Below are 19,474 nucleotides of genomic sequence, written 5' to 3' on the forward strand. Positions count from 1 at the left end.
TCAGATCATCCCCAATCCAAAAATTATCTTTTCTACCACTCAACCTCCACCCCCACCACAATCACCCAAGCCAACCTCCTTTCAAATTTCCAGTGTTTTCTTCCTGAGAGTTTGCTTCTTTATCTATCTTGTTCACCCTGCGTGTCCTTCCCTATCCTTCACACCCATAATATGTCCAAGTCTTCTCGATTTTGTTCTTTAACCCTCCTGTCAGTGTTTCTCCCCTCTCTACTGTTCTTTTTGTTTTGTTGTGTCCTGATCCATTCAGTGTTAGGGCTCTTCCATGAGGCTCAACTTTGTATACAAAAAAAAATCATCAGCGTACAGGCAAGCTTTTTTGGTCAGTCATTAAGATTGATGGCAAATAACAAACTAAGTTTCTTAAAATAAAATAATCTTGTATTTTCAAAGAAAGTGCCCATGTTTATCACCAAATACTTTGTGGTTCCTTTTACAATCAAACAAATGTATGCAGTAAATCCTCATTCAATGGGGGGGTTGGGTTCCTGAAAAATGGTGCATTTGGCTAAACTGCGTTGTGCAACCTTTTATTTTTTTGTATATCAAGTCAAGGCTAGTATAAGAGCTAACACAGAACATACAATAAAGAGAGCAGGAGACAAGAGGGAGCCAAGAGAGACAAGAGAGAGAGAGAGAGAGAGAGAGAGAGAGAGAGAGAGAGAGAGAGAGAGAGCCAAGAGAGAGAGAGAGAGAGAGAGCCAAGAGAGACAAGAGAGAGAGAGAGAGAGAGAGAGAGAGAGAGAGAGCCAAGAGAGACAAGAGAGAGAGAGAGAGAGCCAAGAGAGACAAGAGAGAGCCAAGAGAGGCAAGAGAGACAAGAGAGAGCCAGAGAGAGCCAAGAGAGCCAAGAGAGAGAGAGAGAGAGCCAAGAGAGCCAAGAGAGAGAGAGAGAGAGAGAGAGCCAAGAGAGCCAAGAGAGAGAGAGAGAGAGAGAGAGCCAAGAGAGCCAAGAGAGAGAGAGAGAAAAAGAGAGAGAGAGAGAGACCCAAGAGAGACAAGAGAGAGAGAGAGAGAGAGAGCCAAGAGAGAGAGAGAGAGAGAGAGAGAGAGAGAGAGCCAAGAGAGAGAGAGAGAGAGAGAGCCAAGAGAGCCAAGAGAGAGAGAGAGAGCCAAGAGAGCCAAGAGAGAGAGAGAGAGCCAAGAGAGCCAAGAGAGAGAGCCAAGAGAGAGAGAGGGAGAGGGAGAGGGGGAGGGGAAGGGGAGGGGAGGGGGAGGGGGAGGGGGAGGGGGAGGGGGAGGGGGAGGGGGAGGAGGAGGAGGAGAGGGAGAGGGAGGGGAGAGGGAGGGGGAGAGGGAGAGGGAGGGGGATGGGGAGAGGGAGGGGAGGGAGAGGGGAGGGAGAGGGAGAGGGAGGGGGAGGGGGAGAGGGAGAGGGAGAGGGAGAGGGAGAGGGAGAGGGAGAGGGAGAGGGAGAGGGAGAGGGAGAGGGAGAGGGAGAGGGAGAGACACACAGTGGGGAACAGGGACATCAGGAGATCTGTGGAGGAGAGAGGGAAGGGGCAGGGTACACAGGGTAAACAAGATGGACACGTCAAGGAATTTCAGTAGGGAAAACAGAGAATTTGAAGGAGGTGGGTTTTGGGTGGGTTAACAGGAGGGGGGGGAGGGGGGAGGGGTTGTCGACCAAGTTGAGTCTTTATGCGATTTATGGGAAAAAGGCAACGTGGCTGTGGAGTGCAACATTTGGACAAACATTCCATACATTTTTGTGAATAAAAACTTCAGAGGGAATATCGAAACATATTGTCACATCAGACAACTTTTGTTAACACGGGCCGTCTGTGCCAAGATCTTTGCTCCCACGAACGGCCGAAAGGTTTCAAATTAAAGGCCCTGTCACACCTTGACGTTTTCGCCACCGTATGGCAAGGTATCAAAATGTATGTAAAACGCTGGCGTATGCTGAACTATTGATGTTTTTTTTTCCAGTTTTGGACGTATTCATAACAAGTTGGACGTATGCATAACATATTAGTAACGTACACAGAACGTTTCAATAACATATAGATAACTTATATCAACGAATGCTGAGCGTGTTGTCGGCGTTCACAACCTATGCCCAACGATAGTCTAACTTATGTATAGCGTGCGGCACCGTATCACCGACGATCACATGGCGTAGCCTATTAAAAGGCTGCGGCTCGACGATTCAAATTATAACAGCACGAGACATCGAAGTGTCAAGCCGGTGTCACACCTTGACGTTTTAGCCAGCGTATGCCGACGTTTGAAAAAATTGCCGAATGCACTGGCACACGTCGAATACGTTGTGGGTAAGTTTTGTATGTGTTAAGAGCACGCTGAAGCACGCTGGCATATGTCGTAGTACGCCGAGTACGTCGACAAATTTTCAGCATGTTGAAAATTTTTCGACGTATGCCAGCGTATGACTCACACGTTCTGCATACGCTGGCCATAAGTTGTAGGCACGTTAAGCGATCGTTGACGCACATTGCATTTAAGTTACTCATAAGTCGAAACACGTCGAGGTAATGTTTAGCGTCAGTGTTGCAGACTCCCTGGTTTTTTTTCTTCGGCATGACGGTGATGTTGACACTTCGATTTCAAGTGCGGTTACGATTTAAATCGTTGAGCGGCAGCCTATTAATTATATTATATTATAACCGCACTAGAAATTTAAGTGTCAACATCACCGTCATGCCGAAGAAGAAGAAAAAAACAAAACATAAAAACAAAACCAGGGAGTCTGGAACACTGATGCTAAACATTACCTCGACGCGTTTCGACTTATGAGTAACTTACAAGTAACGTGTGTCGACGATTGCGTAACGTGCCTGCAACACGTTACTCATAGGTTAGAAATAAGTTTCGGGTACGCTAATCATTACCTCGATGTGTTTCGACTTATGAGTAACTTACAAGTAACGTGTGTCAATGTGTGTCAACGATTGCGCAACATGCCTACAACTTTTGGCCAGCGTATGCGCAACGTGTGAGTCATACGTTGGCATACGTCAAAAAATTTCAAGCATGTTAAAATTTGTCGACGAGCTCGGCGTACTACGACGTATGCCAGCGTGCTCTAAACGTATACAAAACTTACCCATAACGTATTCGACGTGTGCCAGCGTTTCAGACAAATTTTTTCATACGTCGGCATATGCTGGCTAAATCGTCAAGGTGCGACAGGGCCTTAAACTGCGTTCAATCAAATTAATCTACAACTTTACCATTCCTCAAGGTCACGCAGATGAACTAAATTTGGCGGCGGAACGCACATGAGGCAGAAGGATGGAAAACGTTTCTTAAGGCGCTGTCACACCTTGACGATTTAGCCAGCGTATGCCGACATGAAAAATTTGTCTAAAACGCTGGCACACGTTGAATACGTTATGGGTAAGTTTTGATAACATGAAGAGCACGCTGAAAAACACTGCCATACGTCATATGACTCTAGCTTTCATCGTTGTACTCTGCGTTTGTCCTCAAATTTTAGCATGCTTGAAATTTTACGACGTATGCCAGCGTATGACACACACGTTCCGCTACGCTGGCCATAAGTTGTAGGCACGTTATGCGATCGTTGACACACGTTACTTGTAAGTTACTTATAAGTTGAAACACGTCGAGGTAATGATTAGCGTACCCGAAACTTATTTCTAACCTATGAGTAAAGTGTTGTAGGCACGTTACACGATCGTTGACACATGTCGAGGCACATTATGTGATCGTTGACACACGTCGAGGCACGTTACTTGTAAGTTACTCATAAGTCAAAACACGTCGAGGTAATGCTTAGCGTACCGAAAACTTATTTCTAACCTATGAGTAACGTGCTTTGAACCTATGTGTAACGTACCTCCAACGCATATTGACGTATGTAGACGTATTTGATTGACGTCTTCCGGACGACCACATAACTTACTGAACGTGTTTCTAATATACAGCTACCGTATAATGGCGTATTGGCAGCGTTTAAAAAACAACAAAAACAACAATAACTTCCGATATTTCGTCACGTGCCGTTATGTCACGTCCGATTGCCTCTTCAGTTTGCTCATGTCTTATTCTTAGTTCCTCCTCTATGAATATTTTCTGTTTGAGGATATTGTCACGTCGACGTCGAAACTTAAAAGCAAATGTCCTTATATATTGTGAATTCGTGATAGACTAAAAAATAAAAAATAAAAATAAAAAAACAACAACAAAAACAACAACTTCAGATATTTCGTCACGTGCCTTCACGGAGCCAAGGAGAAAAAAGGAAAACGTGCCTTGACGGAGAAAATAAGTTTCGGGTATGCTAAACATTACCTCGACGTGTTTCGACTTATGAGTAACTTACAAGGAACTTGTGTCGACGTGTGTCAACGATCGCACATCGTGCCTTATTCTTATCGTGCCTCACAACTTACATATCGTGCCTCACAACTTATTCCCAGCGTAGCGGAACGTGTGAGCCATAAAACCAAACGTCGTAAAATTTTCAGCATGCTTGAAATTTCACGACGTACTAGACATACACGACGTACTACGATGTATGACAGCGTACTTCATTGTTTTTCAGCGTGCTCTTCACGTAAACCAAACTTACCCAAAACGTATTCGACTTGTGCCAGCGTTTTAGACACATTTTTCAGAGGTCGACATACGCTGTCTAAATCGTCAAGGTGTGACTGCAATGTTGACACTTCCAATTCTCAGGCGGTTATGATTTGAATCAGCAAGTGGCAGCTTTTTAATAGGCTACGCCACGTGATCGTCGGAGATACGTGCAGCGCTCTGCCTAAGTTAGACTATCGTTGGGCATAGGTTGTGAAAGCCAACAACACGTTAATCATTTGTTGGTATAAGTTATCTATAAGGCAACAAAACATTCTGTGTACGTTAGTAATATGTTATGCATACGGCCAACTCGTTAAAAATACGCCAAAAACTTTAAGAACTAGAAGGGCACACGGTAGAGTGCATACCTCCGCCACGTAATGCCTGATCCATAAGAACATATCTGGCCCAATACATTTAAAAAAAAAAAAAATCGAAATTTTTTGGAAAAAAAAAGTTGCAAAATTTTCTGGTTTTTTTTTTCTCTAACAATTTTTTTTTTTTGGGGGGGGGGGTTGGAAATCACTTAAAACATGTAGAAATGCAAAAACAAAAATTCAAATATTTTTTCAAAATGGCCACCATAGCGGCCATATTGGACTTTGGACCAAGTCCAAAATTTAATGGTATGATCCTTGGACCATACCTGATCCCACTACCAAGTTTCGTCGAAATCCGTAATACTGCTCACAAACAAACAAACAAACAAACAGACAGGGGTGAAAACAGTAACCTCCGTCCATCTTCGATGGCGGAGGTTAAAAACATCAAAATTTCAGCATACGCCAACGTTTTACATACATTTTTATACGTTGTCATTGCTGGCTAAATCGTCAAGGTGTGACAGCGCCTTTACCCTTATAAGGGTTTATTTATAATCAAAGAAAGGGATAAAGGGGGAAGAGGTGGATGGGATGTGGAGAATGGAGGAAACCAAGCAAGTCAACGGACACAAATATGGATGAGTGGAACAAGCAAACCTACATAGCGATGAAATAAATAAAATCCTATCACTGCTCGGCACCACAGACAACACTCTTTCTAAACAATGGGGAAAGCAGGTGAAGACCTCCCAATGGCATGATGCTGAGTGGAGTGCAGGGCGATGGTGAAGCTCAGGAACAGGGAGGGTGCAGGGATGATGCAGTGGAGGCGAGGGATTGTGAGGTAGCGTCCACGTTTCAAGAGAAAGAAGTCCTCCCTGTTCCGATGACGAAGCGGAGCGAGAGAGATGAAGAGAGCAGTCTTCTTCTTTCCAAGGTCCCACTCCAACTACACACGTATGTGCAAACCCAGCCCTATTGGACTCTGGGATCGCCTTCGCCTGCTGCAGGTCCCATGATTTGCTGCCCACTGCTTGTGGGAGGTGCCATCCTCTGAGCCGTCTCAATAAAAAGTAATGTGTTTATCCCCTCTTCCGGGCCCTACAGAATATTTCGCTGCCATGGCTTGTGGTGTGCAAGTTAAACAGTTTGTTTAATGACCTTTTAAAGTGCGTAGCACTTTCCTGGTGCCTTTCCACAGAGATATCTCACCTATGGGACCTGAATGGTGGTTTGCGAATTTCCTCAACCATAACAGTATACTGGATCTTGAAAAATGATACCTTTTTGGACAAGTGAAAAAAAAGCAGCAGCTGGCCCACTCCATGCTTCCTTTCCTCCCACCACCCCCCACACACAAAAAAATTGAAATTCAAACTTTCAGCTCACTTCCACTCATTTGTCTTGATATTCTTCCATTGGAGGAATCACCTTTTTACGTCAATCAAATTCTGTTCTTTCATACAGTTGATCAAAGTGTTGTCCCTTCATTGGTATATACCCCTCAAATCAATTTTGTGCATCCGTTCAACCTTCAACATGCTATTATTACTGGGTTCAAGTCCCACCCCTGTATGCTTCATTCTTCCCTGAAAAGGAGCCTTGAAAAAGCTACTTCTCTGCTCATTTTTCCAACCTGAATAGCCTGCACATCCAAAGTGTAGTGTCAGAGGTGAGGCGTGTAGTGAGGTGGCGCAGGCGGTCACGCTCCAGCAGGCTGAGGTAAGCCACCAGGGCATGGGCGAGCAGTGGCACCAAAGCACGCTCAGCCAGACTGGCAGGTCTGCACACAGAAAAAAAAAAAACGTATAGCAATTATTAGTTAAACATTTGCCAATTGCAATAGATATGACAACTAAAACATATCCCTCTCTTCACTTCCGTTGATCTCAGTTATTAGAGGCAAATGCATTCTAAATTTTGACCTTGTTGGTCCTCGATTTACTTTCTATGCAAATTCTGGAAATTTTGACCCTCCAACCGCTCCCTTTACGGTGCAAATTACTTTTCTTCCCTCCATTTACTCCCAAACTTCTTTGCATTTCTCTCTCTTATCATCCTCGACATGTTCAGACCGACATGTTCAGATTGGGAGATGATCACGTGGAAGAAGGTTTCATTTTCCTGGGTTCTAAGATTGAAATGAGCTGAGAATTTAGAGGAATTCATAGATGGTTAGCATTGGGGAGAACAGCAATGTCAGGATTGACAAAGATCTGGAAAGGGAAAGATGTGACAAAACAAACCCAGAGAAGGCTGGTGAATGCTCTGGCATTTCCTATTGCAATGTATGGATGTGTGTTTAACCAAGCCCATGCACCTTACCCTAAATGGAAGGAAAAAAAATACAAAAACTACAAAAAATAATAATAATAAAAAATAAATACCCCCCCCCAAAAAAAACAACAAAAAACCCCAATTACTTCATCAATTAAAAACATTTTTTTTGCATTTTCTTCCTTGGATCTTGTGGAGATAAATTGGTGTGGTGTTCACGCAGGCATGATGGGCTGAATGGCCTCCACCTGTTAGATTTCCATGTATTCCTTGCATTTCTTCTTCTTGCGTGTGGCAGCTTGGCTGCCGGGTAGCTATCATTTTTATACCAGTACACTGGTGCACATTTCACCGACCTCGGAAGGATGACAGGCTGAGTCAACCCCACCTGTTGTTAATTCAGCAGCCAACGGGGTTCCAACTCAGGATGCTAAGATCCAAAGCCAGCCACCCTAACCACTAAGCCCACAACAGACTTTGCATGAATGAGAGTCATGTGTGGTGAAAAAGAAACAAAGGAAGAAGAATGACAGTTTCTAAATGGGGTGTTCGAGTCCAATGTTAAAAATCCCAAGGACTGCAAGAAGAACAAACAAATCAGTGTTTGAAGAAATTAGACCACCACGTACATACAAGATGCGCTTATAGTCGGGTCAATTTATGACAAACAACCATCAAACCCACAACAAATTGCAATAAAAGGTTTCTCAGTGGTTTTCATTCCTACTGGATATAATGATCAATATAAAAAAAAGTCTACAAAAATCTGACATCCGGAAATGGGTTAAAACAGTCATTTTCAAGATGGCCGCCACCGGGCTTTGAAATAACTAAAACAGCTATAACTTCTTCAATAATTGTGATAAAAAGATAATTGTTGGTTCTGGTCCATGGTGTTAATGGATCAGCAATCCACTGGTGTCAATAAAATTTAGATCTGGTCAGTATTTAACATGAAATCCAAGATGGCGGCAAAAAAAAATGTATTTGTCCTTGCTAACGGGTGACATCTCTCTTGAAAGTCTTGAAAAATCAGCTGCAATTGTGAAGATCACTGATGAACTTGAAAAAAAATAAATCTGAACTTGCTGCACAATCCAAAACGAGTAAACTGTGGCTGGGTTATCAGAAAATGCTCCATACTGCTCGGGCAATGATCAAGGCAGATCACACTGGGTCTTGGTAGGATCACTTGCAAGCTGTTGCTGATGCCTTGCCAATATTTGCAGCAGCTGGACACTACAACTACCAAAAGTCCGCTTATCTCTAAGTACAAGAAATGACTGAACTGGAGAGCAAACACCCAGATGTGTATGAGAAGTTTCAAAATGGCTTCCATGGGATCCGGCGAACAAACCAGTTTTGGGCAGGCCTCAGCTGTGATCTAGTCATCGAACAAACACTCATGAGATCACTAAAGAGCACCGGTGGCTTGACTCATGGCAGTAAGATGACAGAGGAACACCTAGCATTGTGGACAATGTCAGCCCCCATAACATCTGAGGTCAACGTCGCCATGCAGGACTTCAATGATCTCACATACGCAACAAGCGAACAGCATAAAGAAGAAACTGGTGCCAGAATTTAAAGACATGCATTCGACCCTCGAAGATAAGCACAAAGCTGAATGCATTTTCACCTTTCTCCTCTGATCCTACATTGAGAAATATCATAAATGGTACCGTGGCAAGCGAAGACATCAACGTGCATGAATATGAAGCTGTTGGGAACAAAATCATTGAGAGAATGATTGGACAACCTGTGTTTTCCTTCTCCATCAAGAGGACAGAGAAAGCAAAGACCCTGGGAAATTCTAATGCTCTCCAGGTTGCTCCTAACAGAACCATCGACTACAGTGTGCTATTTCAGCGATTCCTGGTGGTATCCCAGATAGGTGATTTGTCACTTGAGGACATGATGAGCTTTGAGCTCAGTCCATACCCTCCATCCCTCTTTGAGGACAACAAGATCTTGAGGAAGGCCGACAAACCTCAACTCGCTCATGCCGTCAATGACCACTGTACCAAGGCACTGGCATGTGAAGGAGTACCTGACACCACACCTTCAGCACACCTTAAGACTGAAAGGTATGTTCTTGATGGTGGATCCTTGTTGCACAAGCTCAAGTGGAAGAAGGGAGATACATATGGCAAAATAGCCAGATCATATGTGGACTTCACAACAAAACACTATGGGACAGCAACTGTTGTCTTTGATGGCTATGGTGCAGGCCCTTTGATAAAGGATAACACTCAGCAGAGACGGGGACAAGCCAACAGCTATCCGACTGTGAACTTCACCGGAGAAACTGAATTTGACGGAAAGAGAGATGAATTCCTATCTGTTGGCAGCAACAAGCAATAGCTGATCACCTTAATAGGTGATCAGCTGAAGAAAGTGGGCTGCACAGTTATTCAGGAAGAAGGGGACGCTGATGTGGACATTGCCAAGACAGCCGTAAACAGCACAATTCTGCATTCCACCACACTAATCGGAGAGGACACAGATTTGTTGATGCTTTTGCTCCATTACTGTATACCAGATGGAAAACCACTATATTTCAGATCAGACAACTAGTCAAGAAGCAATCTGAAAGTATATGACATCAATCGGATGAAGCATCTTCTTGGGCATAAGTTGTGCACTCAACTATTATTCCTGCACGCCTTCACAGGATGCGATTCAACATCTCGTGTGTATGGCATTGGGAAAAATCAGTCTTTCAGAAACTCGTGGAAGATGATCAAGGCCTCCAGTTGTGTGGAGATACATTCACTTTGAGAGGCGTCAGCCACGCTGAAATAAAGAAACTTGGCAGCCAAGCGATGGCCGTTATATTTGGTGGGGAAAGCACAAGTTCTCTGGCAGCCATGCGTTACAAGATATTCAAAGAAGGTCGCTGCTGCTAAGTCTTTCGTTCCACCTGAACGTCTTCCCCCAACGGAATCTACCACCAAGTTTCATTGTCTCCGAGTGTTCTACCAGGTCATGGTTTGGATGGGGATGGAGGATGACCTCGATCCTCTGGACTGAGGCTGGGGACTTGAAGACAATCGATTTGTACCTATCATAACTGCCATGAATGCTGCACCAGACACTCTTCTGAAGATGATACACTGCAACTGCACCACAGCTTGTGACACACCCCGTTGCAGCTGCAGAAAGAATGGGCTTCCGTGTACGTCTGCATGTGGATCATGCCAAGTGACGTTTTGTGACAATCCACTAAATCAAGCCTCTGAGGAACTAGAGGACAGTGATGAGGACTGAAATTGTAACCTAAACTGCCATTATGTAATGTTCACAAATAAATGTTTCAGTGGCACCAGGTGGTCAGTGATTTTGGTTAAGATGGAAAATTTGATTATTGCACTCTTGAATTTTGCCGCCATCTTGGATTTCAGGTTAAATACTAACCAGATCTAAATTTTATTGACACCAGTGGATTGCAGAATTGCATTGCAGATTGCAGAAAATCATGGACCAAAACCAACAATTATGTTTTTATCACAATTATTGAAGAAGTTATAGCTGTTTTAGTTATTTCAAAGCCCGGTGGCGGCCATCTTGAAAATGACTGTTTTAACCCATTTCCGGATGTCAGATTTTGGTAGACTTTTTTCTTTTGATCAGTATATCCAGTAGGAATGAAAACCACTAAAAACCCTTTTGTTGCAATTTGTTGTGGGTCAGGTGGTATTTTGACCTGACTATAATGCTAAATCAGAAACTGTCATACTTTGGACACATCATGCATGCAGAAAACAAAAGTCTGGAGAAGTCAACCATGCTGGGTAGGTGGAGGGAAGAAGAGGAAGAGGCAGAACTTGTATATGCCTGATGGATGGGGTCAAGGCTGCAACCAAGCTGTCTCTACCAGAGCTTCAGGAAGCAGTGCAGGATAGGGACGTTTAGTTTGGAGAAATCTGATCATGAATGTCACCAGAAATTGGATATGACTTGGTCGAACCGTGTGTGTGTGTGTGTGTGTGTGTGTCCATCATGCTTTATTCAAAAGGTTTCATGCTGTTGTAGAATAATAGAAATGGTTCCCTTTGGAAAGCTAATAATCAATTTACTTGGAACACACATTCATGTCTGTTGAATCATAAACAATTCCACTTTGAAAAAGCCTATTTTTCCAGGATTGAAGAAAAAGAAGCAGAAACTTGAGCTTTAATGTGGAGGTCACAATGGTACAACAGCAGGAACCCTTTATAATAAAGTGCGACGGACACGGAAAGAGCACACAAAATTATATATAGTAATACTTCTCGATGAAAAAGAAAAGTATATAATAGTTCACGTTAGGAGAACACGGACACACGCCACAGCCACAACGATGGCATCAACAATACGTGTTATAAACTGTCCTTTCCTCATGAGTTTCACCGCTTTCCATCCTCATTGAGACTCACAGATACTCGCTTTGCACACACTTGAATTACCCACATTCATCAGTCTTTCTCAAATGTTGAAAACACATCATGAGCCTGAATAATCAAAAATGTGTTTAGATTGACAATAAAGACATTTGATAACACAGAAGTGAGAAGTCCAGTTTGTCACACGCAGATGTCAGAGAGACACAATGCAGGCCGATGGCACGTGTGCTATTTTTTTGAGTATTAGACACATTCTTGTTGGAATTGCATTTTATTAAAGCCAACTGTCGGTTCCAATCCAATAAATTTAATAACAATAATAAGAACAATAACAATCATAATACCACTTCATCAAAGCGATTTTTATCACTCACCAATATCAGCAATTTTCAAACAAGAAAATAATTCTTACAAAGTAGTCAACGGGTCTTGGCCTCCCTTCTGCCCGTCGTACACATCTCCCATTTCTTCAACATCTGCTTCATACACAAGTCTTTGGAGATGGTGCAGGAGGCTGCCTTCATCCTGTCCACTGGATGCGGGGAGATGTTCCAAAAGATGTCAACATCAGTGACATTTTCAAAGTGCAAAGGACAAATCAAGAAAATGCAGTTAGGTTTTAATCAGGGAATTGGCCATTCAGGGTCATCATTGTTGGGCATTAAAGATCATCGATTTATGATGCACACAAGTGATTTAGGGGAGGGGGCGGAGCGGGCGTGAACAAGGGGAAGCGGGTGCCTTGAACAGGGGAAGCGGGTGCCTTGAACAGGGGAAGCGGGTGCCTTGAACAGGGGAAGCGGGTGCCTTGAACAGGGGAAGCGGGTGCCTTGAACAGGGGAAGCGGGTGCCTTGAACAGGGGAAGCGGGTGCCTTGAACAGGGGAAGCGGGTGCCTTGAACAGGGGAAGCGGGTGCCTTGAACAGGGGAAGCGGGTGCCTTGAACAGGGGAAGCGGGTGCCTTGAACAGGGGAAGCGGGTGTCAACAAGGGGAAGCGGGCGGGAACAAGGGGAAGCAGCAGGGGGCAAGTGAAAGCGGGCAGGGATAAAGGGACGTGGTCAGGAAAAGGAGATAAGAGTATTGGGTAATACAGGCATGGGCAACACTAAGATTTTGGTAGGGGAATGCAGGGCACATTCTGGAGAGTGACCCCAGCCATCAAAATAAAGTAGAATCTGGATAATAAGCGAATGTGTGACTACAAGCACATACGAAAAATAAGGGCACACTCCCCCCCCCCCCTCCTATTTGATGTCTCCATTAAAATAAGCATACAGGAAATAAAAACATCATCGTCAGGCTTTGAAAACTGATATTATCAATTGAAACACAACAGCATTTTGTGTTTTATTGTCACATAAACTTTAAGTCCGAATTTCTTGCACGTCTGGTACTTTCAAGAGTTGTACGTTCAAAACAATGTTGTTCATCAAGGGTCATAAAAGGGTGTTTGACGTTTTTCAGATCACGATCAAAATGGACATGCCAGTGAAGCGTCAATCATACATCCGTTAAAAGGAGAATGAGATTATAGTGTTTTGCGACTCTTGTAAGAACCATTAACAGACGTGTAAGAAATTCGGACTCAACACGAGGACTTTGATGTGAATGGTGAAGAATGAGGGAATAATTGTTCAGAGTGCGGAAGGTTCGAGGAAGATGGGGAGCGAAAGACGGGCCTTTTACCCTGACATCGAAAACGAACTCATTTCGCAGTTTAAAACAGATACGTGCTCGAGGAATGAAAAAAAAAAAGTGGATTTAGAATTTGTTTCCGAGGTGCGGACAATTAAAATTGCAATGATGTAAATACTGACATCTATGCAGCCAATCTGAAGAACATTTACCATTACAGGCACATATGTCACGGCTGTTTGAATACATACAGGCGCATACGCTTATTATCCAGATTCTACTGCGATGTGCCAAAATAATGTTATTTCGGCACGTGAGCAGGTGAGGAAGGTACAATGGACAACACTCGCATTTCAAGAGGCACCAATGATATTTTACTGAACTTCAGCACACCAGCAAATAGTTTACGGAGGAAATGCTCAAAAATCTCAACCAAGTGTAACCAATCGTGCAAACTTACACGCAGTGCTTCAGAAGGCAGATGGAAAATTGAGACAATTCCTTAATCACCCCTCAAGGGATTGTGTTAGAATGTTTCCCAAACTCTCACCATCACTCGGGTCTCTGTAAGTATTCTCCCCTTGCCACTCCCACTCCTACGGTAAGTTAAGCACTGGAATTTCAGAAAATCTGATTGGGAGATGTACTATGACCTAACAAGAGCAGTCAACTCCCTCCCTGCTCCTGTTCCTGATTCTGAGGATGTTGATGGCAGCTATGTTGCCTTTTGCCAATCTATCATGGAAATTTCCAAGAGGTACATCTCGCGTGGCGATGGGAAAGTATACATTCCTGGATGGGATCCCGAATATGAGTACTTGCACAACACAGTCAACACTGTCACTAACAACGAAGAAGCCAGCGCCGCTGTTGCCGGACTCAAGTATAGACTAGATGAGGCTCACAGATCCAAATGGTATCAAGCATCTACTTTACTCCCTCCAGTCGGAGAGCATGGAAAATGGTAAACCGCCTCACTGGCATATGAGCGAAGAAGCAAGCATTACGAGAATCCAGATTGGCTGTCCCGTGAATCTAAAGCAAGAACCCTCATCAGCAATCAAGCCATGACAGCAAAGCAGACAGTGCATTTTCCAGCAAAGTAAATGCCAAGCTGAAGCACTTACAGACAGCACCACTTGCTAACCATGGATTGGCCATCTCATCATTTATAAGTCAGTCTACTCTGTTTTCCACCTTCAGAACAGTAACGCACAAAGGCAGCTAGAAGTCGAGCAAAATGACATCCGGCTTCCATTCACGCATGCTCCAACCTACCTTCAGGCAGCATGTAAAGTATCAGTGAAAACAGTCGCTAGAGTTAACCTTATCCACAGACTAGCTGGCCATGACTGGGGAGCCGATTTCACCACTTTACGCAACTCACCCCTTGCCCTGGTGCACACCCCTACAGAATACTGTGTGTCCACATGGGGAAGGAGCCACCACAACAAGAAAGCAGATGTGCACCTCAACTCTTCCTCAAAGGTCATCAGTGGATGCCTTCACCATAATCCCACCCATCATCTCCCAGTCCTTGTGGGTATCCATGCCATCACATTAGACGAGCAGCCATAACTAGACAAGCAGCCATCAATGCATCTCAGAATCCCAACCACCCCTTGCACAAGCAGCGAAGAGAGGATGTACCACCCCCTCCCCCTCTCCACCCCCCACCCACTCTCTCCCAAAGATTGAAGAGATGCAAGCCCTTTACTGCAGTAGTCCAAACCTACATCATAGCTGAGGATGGCCTGAGCAAACATATGTGGCCGATGAAACAATGGCGTACCTCCCAACCCAGTGACCATCCACAACACCTCCCCTGTTCCACCAAGCCCCCTGATTGTGATCTGTCAAGGAATGAATGGTGTCACCTTAACCAGCTCCAAATGGATGTTGGCAGATTCCATCACAACATGTCCTTCTGTGACTTTGCTGAATCACCTGACTGCGAGTGAGGCCTCCCCCAGACTGTGGATCATCTTGTGCAAGACTGCTTCATACATCACCTTGAGGAAGTATGGCAAAAGCTGCAGCACCTGACCACAAGGACCCGAGGCTGGTGGAAAACAGCTAACTTCAAGTCGTAGACCAACAACTCAGATGCACGCCACACGAAAGAAGAAGGGTGACCGCCGCTAGACTAACAGCATGCGGTAATGGCGAAAAACTGTGAGCCTGATTCGGTATGATCACCACATGCTCAGTGTGCACTGCAGATTGCATGGATTATAATTTTTGGAAAATCACTCCGTGGGCCACACGAAAGCACATCATGGGGGTTGCCCATACCTTGGGTAAATGATGAAAAGTAACCATAATTACAACACACAAGGTAGTAAGAGTGTCAAAAATGAGACCATTTTAAACATTCTTCTTTTTTGTTCTCTCCAACCGACCTACTCTCTTTTCCCAAATCCCCTCCAACATATTTCATTTTCTCTTTTGTATTCTCAATATATACTCCACCATACTCCACCACACCCTCCCACTTCCCAAATTCATACAAAACTAGAAAGGCAATCCGGTAGAGTGCATACCTCCGACACGTAATGCCTGATCCATGAGAATATATTGGGCCCAATACATTTTTGAGATATCATGGTATATATCGTTTTTGGCCCCATCTCTCAATGGTGCAGAATGACTTAAAAAATGAAATAATTCTCATATCCAGATCCAGATTTGGATTACCAAAATCGAATCAATTTGTTGTGGTCACACCCCCAACCTGTCCACAACTTTGTGACATATCATGCTAAATATTCGTTTAGCCCTATCTCTCAATGGTGAAGAATCACTTAAAAAAATATCGTATCCAGATCCAGATTTGGATCTTCACCAAAATTGAATCAATTCTTCCTTGTCACACACCAAACATATCCCCCCAAGTTTCATCTGAATCCGTCCACAACTTTCTGAGATATCGTGCTATATTTCATTCTCTCAATGGTGATGAATCACTTAAAAAAAATTGTAGTAGTTGGATCACGATCCAGATCTTCACCAAAATCTAATCAGTTCGTCCTTGTCACACACCCAACCTGCCCACCAAATTTCATCTGGATTCACTCACAACCTTTTAAGATATCCTGCACACAGACATACAGCCAAACAAAAAAAGAGAAGGGTGAAAACTTAACCTCCTTCACCTTTGGTAGTGGAGGTAATTAAGATGGCCCTAACTGCAAATATCCATTAAGTTCAGGATGGAAATAATCTCTCTTCTTGAAAATGTCTAACTACAATTTTTAAAGCAAAAGGGTGTTGTACCGTTTTAGATGATGTGGGACAGACAACACAGCACTGAAGCAAAAGTTGTTTGAGAGAAGAAAATAAAACCCAACAAATTGTGGAATAACGAGAAAAGAAAAACAGAGAGATCATGCCCTATAATATATATTTCTGCCCAAACCCAAATCCACAAAGAGAGAACATGCCCAAGATGTACGGATATATGACAACACTGCCAAAAATAATTTTCTTAGCAAGAAAATATTTTCTTAAAATAAGAAAAGTTTTCTTAAAACAAGAAAACCAAGAGAAAAGTTTTCCAGCTGCAAGAAAACGTTTCTTATTTTCAGAAATATTTTTCAGAAAAAAATAATAATAAAAAACTGCAGGATGTTTAGAAAGGACAAAGGTAAATTAAGTGGTGGTCTCAGCTACAGGTGGAGAGAAAGCAAAACACATTGAGGTAAAACACAAACACACAATGTATTCTTTTAATTAGAGCTTCATTACTTTAGACCTTGTGGCTGGCCAACTTCCTCACCACAAAATGCCAAGGTCTCGGGAGGTGGTTTACTGAAAGCGGGGAGCAGGTAGATTACAATGTTTACTTCAAGATAAGTTGTGTAATGAAATAAATTCCTTTGTGGAGAGCACGAAGGTGGGGTTGAAAACATTCGATGTGGGAAATAATTTCCCAGCAAGAACCCGGATTTCCCAGATAGAATGGTTTCAATCAAAAAGTTTGATATTTAAAGTTGAAAAAGAGTCATCGCCGCTTTTTGTAATCTCACCCACCCATCTTGGAGTGGCCCTGGCACGTAACGATCCTCCGTCTCACCATCGGCAGAGGCCCTGCAAAACACCGAAAATGGATTGAATGAGCCGATTACGAACAAATACCCAGATTTTTCAGATGGAATGTTTTCAATCAAAAAGTTGCCAATCAACACGACATTGATCAAAACTAAAACAGCACTTGGGAGAGCGCATAGCTCCACCAAGCTGAACAGTTTATCTTTTGCATCCCATCGATAAGCCAGAACTGCATCAAGACCTTAACCTAATCTAATCAGCTTGTTGTAATCAATCACCAAACTCATCCACCAAGTTTTGTCATAATCCGTCCACAACATGTTGTAATATCGCACTACATATAGTTTTTGGCACCATCTCTCAATGGTGAAGAATCACTTTAAATTGTCAGACACCCAACTTGTCCATCAAGTTTTGTCTGAATTTGTCCATAACTTTTTGAGATATCATGCGATATATCGTCTTTTGCCCTGCTGTATATATATATATATATATATATATATATATATATATATATATATATATATATATATATATATATATATATATATATATATATATATATATATATATATATATATATATGTATAGTACTGTGCAAACGTTTGGGTTATTTTCACTTTTGTGGTGGTATTCCCAATTAAATATTTGTGTGAAGGTAGAAGTATGCAATATTGGTAGATAAGAATTCAAATTTCTGTGCAAGTCAATTTAATATGACAGTTACCTTAAAGTACAGTGGTGAGAAAAAGTTTGAGAACCCTTTCAAATCTTCTGCATAAATATGACCTAAATGTGGTCAGATCTTCATTTGAGTCATAATAACAAAACAAAAAAAAGAGAACCTGTTAAACAAATAGCACTGAAAACAACAACAAAAAAATCTACTCTTTCATTTATTTATTGAGCAAAATGATCCACCATTCAATTTCTTTGGTGGAAAATGTATGTGAACTTTTACATTCAGTAACTGGTGGCACCCCCTTGAGAAACAATAACTTCAACCAAACGTTTCCTGCAACTCCTGTTCAACCCTGCACATCAGCTTGGAGAAATTTTGGCCCATTCCTCATTACAGAACTGCTTCAAATCAGAGATATTTGTGTACTTTCTTGCATGAACTTCTTCTTTCAGGTTCTGCCACAACATTTCAACTGAGTTAAGGTCTGGACTTTGACTTGGCCATTCCAAATGCCAAATCTCTTTTGTAGATATATATATAGGTATATATATAGGTATATATATATATATATGTATATATATATAGGTATATATATATATAGGTATGTAGATATATATATATAGGTATATATATAGGTATATATATATATAGGTATATATATATATAGGTATATATATATAGGTATATATATATATATATATATATATATATATATAGGTATATATATATATATATATGTATAGGTATATATATATATATATATATGTATAGGTATATATATATATATATATATATATATATAGATATGTATATATATATATATATAGGTATATATATATATATATATATATAGGTATATATATATATATATATATATATATATATATATATATATATAGGTATATATATATATATATATATATATATATAGGTATATATATATATATATATATATATATATATATATATATATATATATATATATATATATATATATATATATATATATATATATATATATATATATATATATATATATATATATATATATATATATATATATATATATATATATATAGGTATATATATATATATATATATATATATATATATATATATATATATATATATATATGTATATATATGTATATATATATATATATATATATATATATATATATATATATATATATATATATATGTATATATATATATATATATATATATATATATATATGTATATATATATATATATATAGGTATATATATATATATATAGGTATATATATATATATATATATATATATATATATATATATATATATATATATATATATATATATATATATATATATATATGTATATATATATATATATATGTATATATATATATATATATATATGTATATATATATATATATATATATATATATAGGTATATATATAGGTATATATATATACCTATATATATATATATATATATATATATATATATATATATATATATATATATATATATATATATATATATATA

The 19,474-nt window shown here is 40.9% G+C and overlaps 1 protein-coding gene across 4 annotated transcripts in view; it reads right to left on the reverse strand.

Annotated features, from left to right (window-relative positions):
• The window catches only part of PDXDC1 (pyridoxal dependent decarboxylase domain containing 1), a 100,671-nt gene that overhangs the window by 40,824 nt on the left and 40,373 nt on the right, over positions 1-19,474 (reverse strand). For 2 of the 4 annotated variants that reach the window (XM_085860781.1, XM_085860784.1), the window contains 3 exons: positions 17,241-17,297; positions 11,985-12,104; positions 6,547-6,693 (listed from right to left, as the gene is read on the reverse strand). In XM_085860781.1, coding sequence (XP_085716907.1) covers positions 6,547-6,693; positions 11,985-12,104; positions 17,241-17,297 — 324 coding nt within the window. Of the gene's footprint in view, positions 1-6,546; positions 6,694-11,984; positions 12,105-17,236; positions 17,298-19,474 lie in introns of all 4 variants that reach the window. The other 2 variants (XM_085860782.1, XM_085860783.1) reach the window with 1 other exon arrangement.

The sequence above is a fragment of the Eptatretus burgeri genome, chromosome 17 (genome assembly GCF_056783735.1).
Source record: "Eptatretus burgeri isolate ZD-2024b chromosome 17, Ebu_testis_v1, whole genome shotgun sequence".
Classification (NCBI taxonomy): Eukaryota; Metazoa; Chordata; class Myxini; order Myxiniformes; family Myxinidae; genus Eptatretus; species Eptatretus burgeri.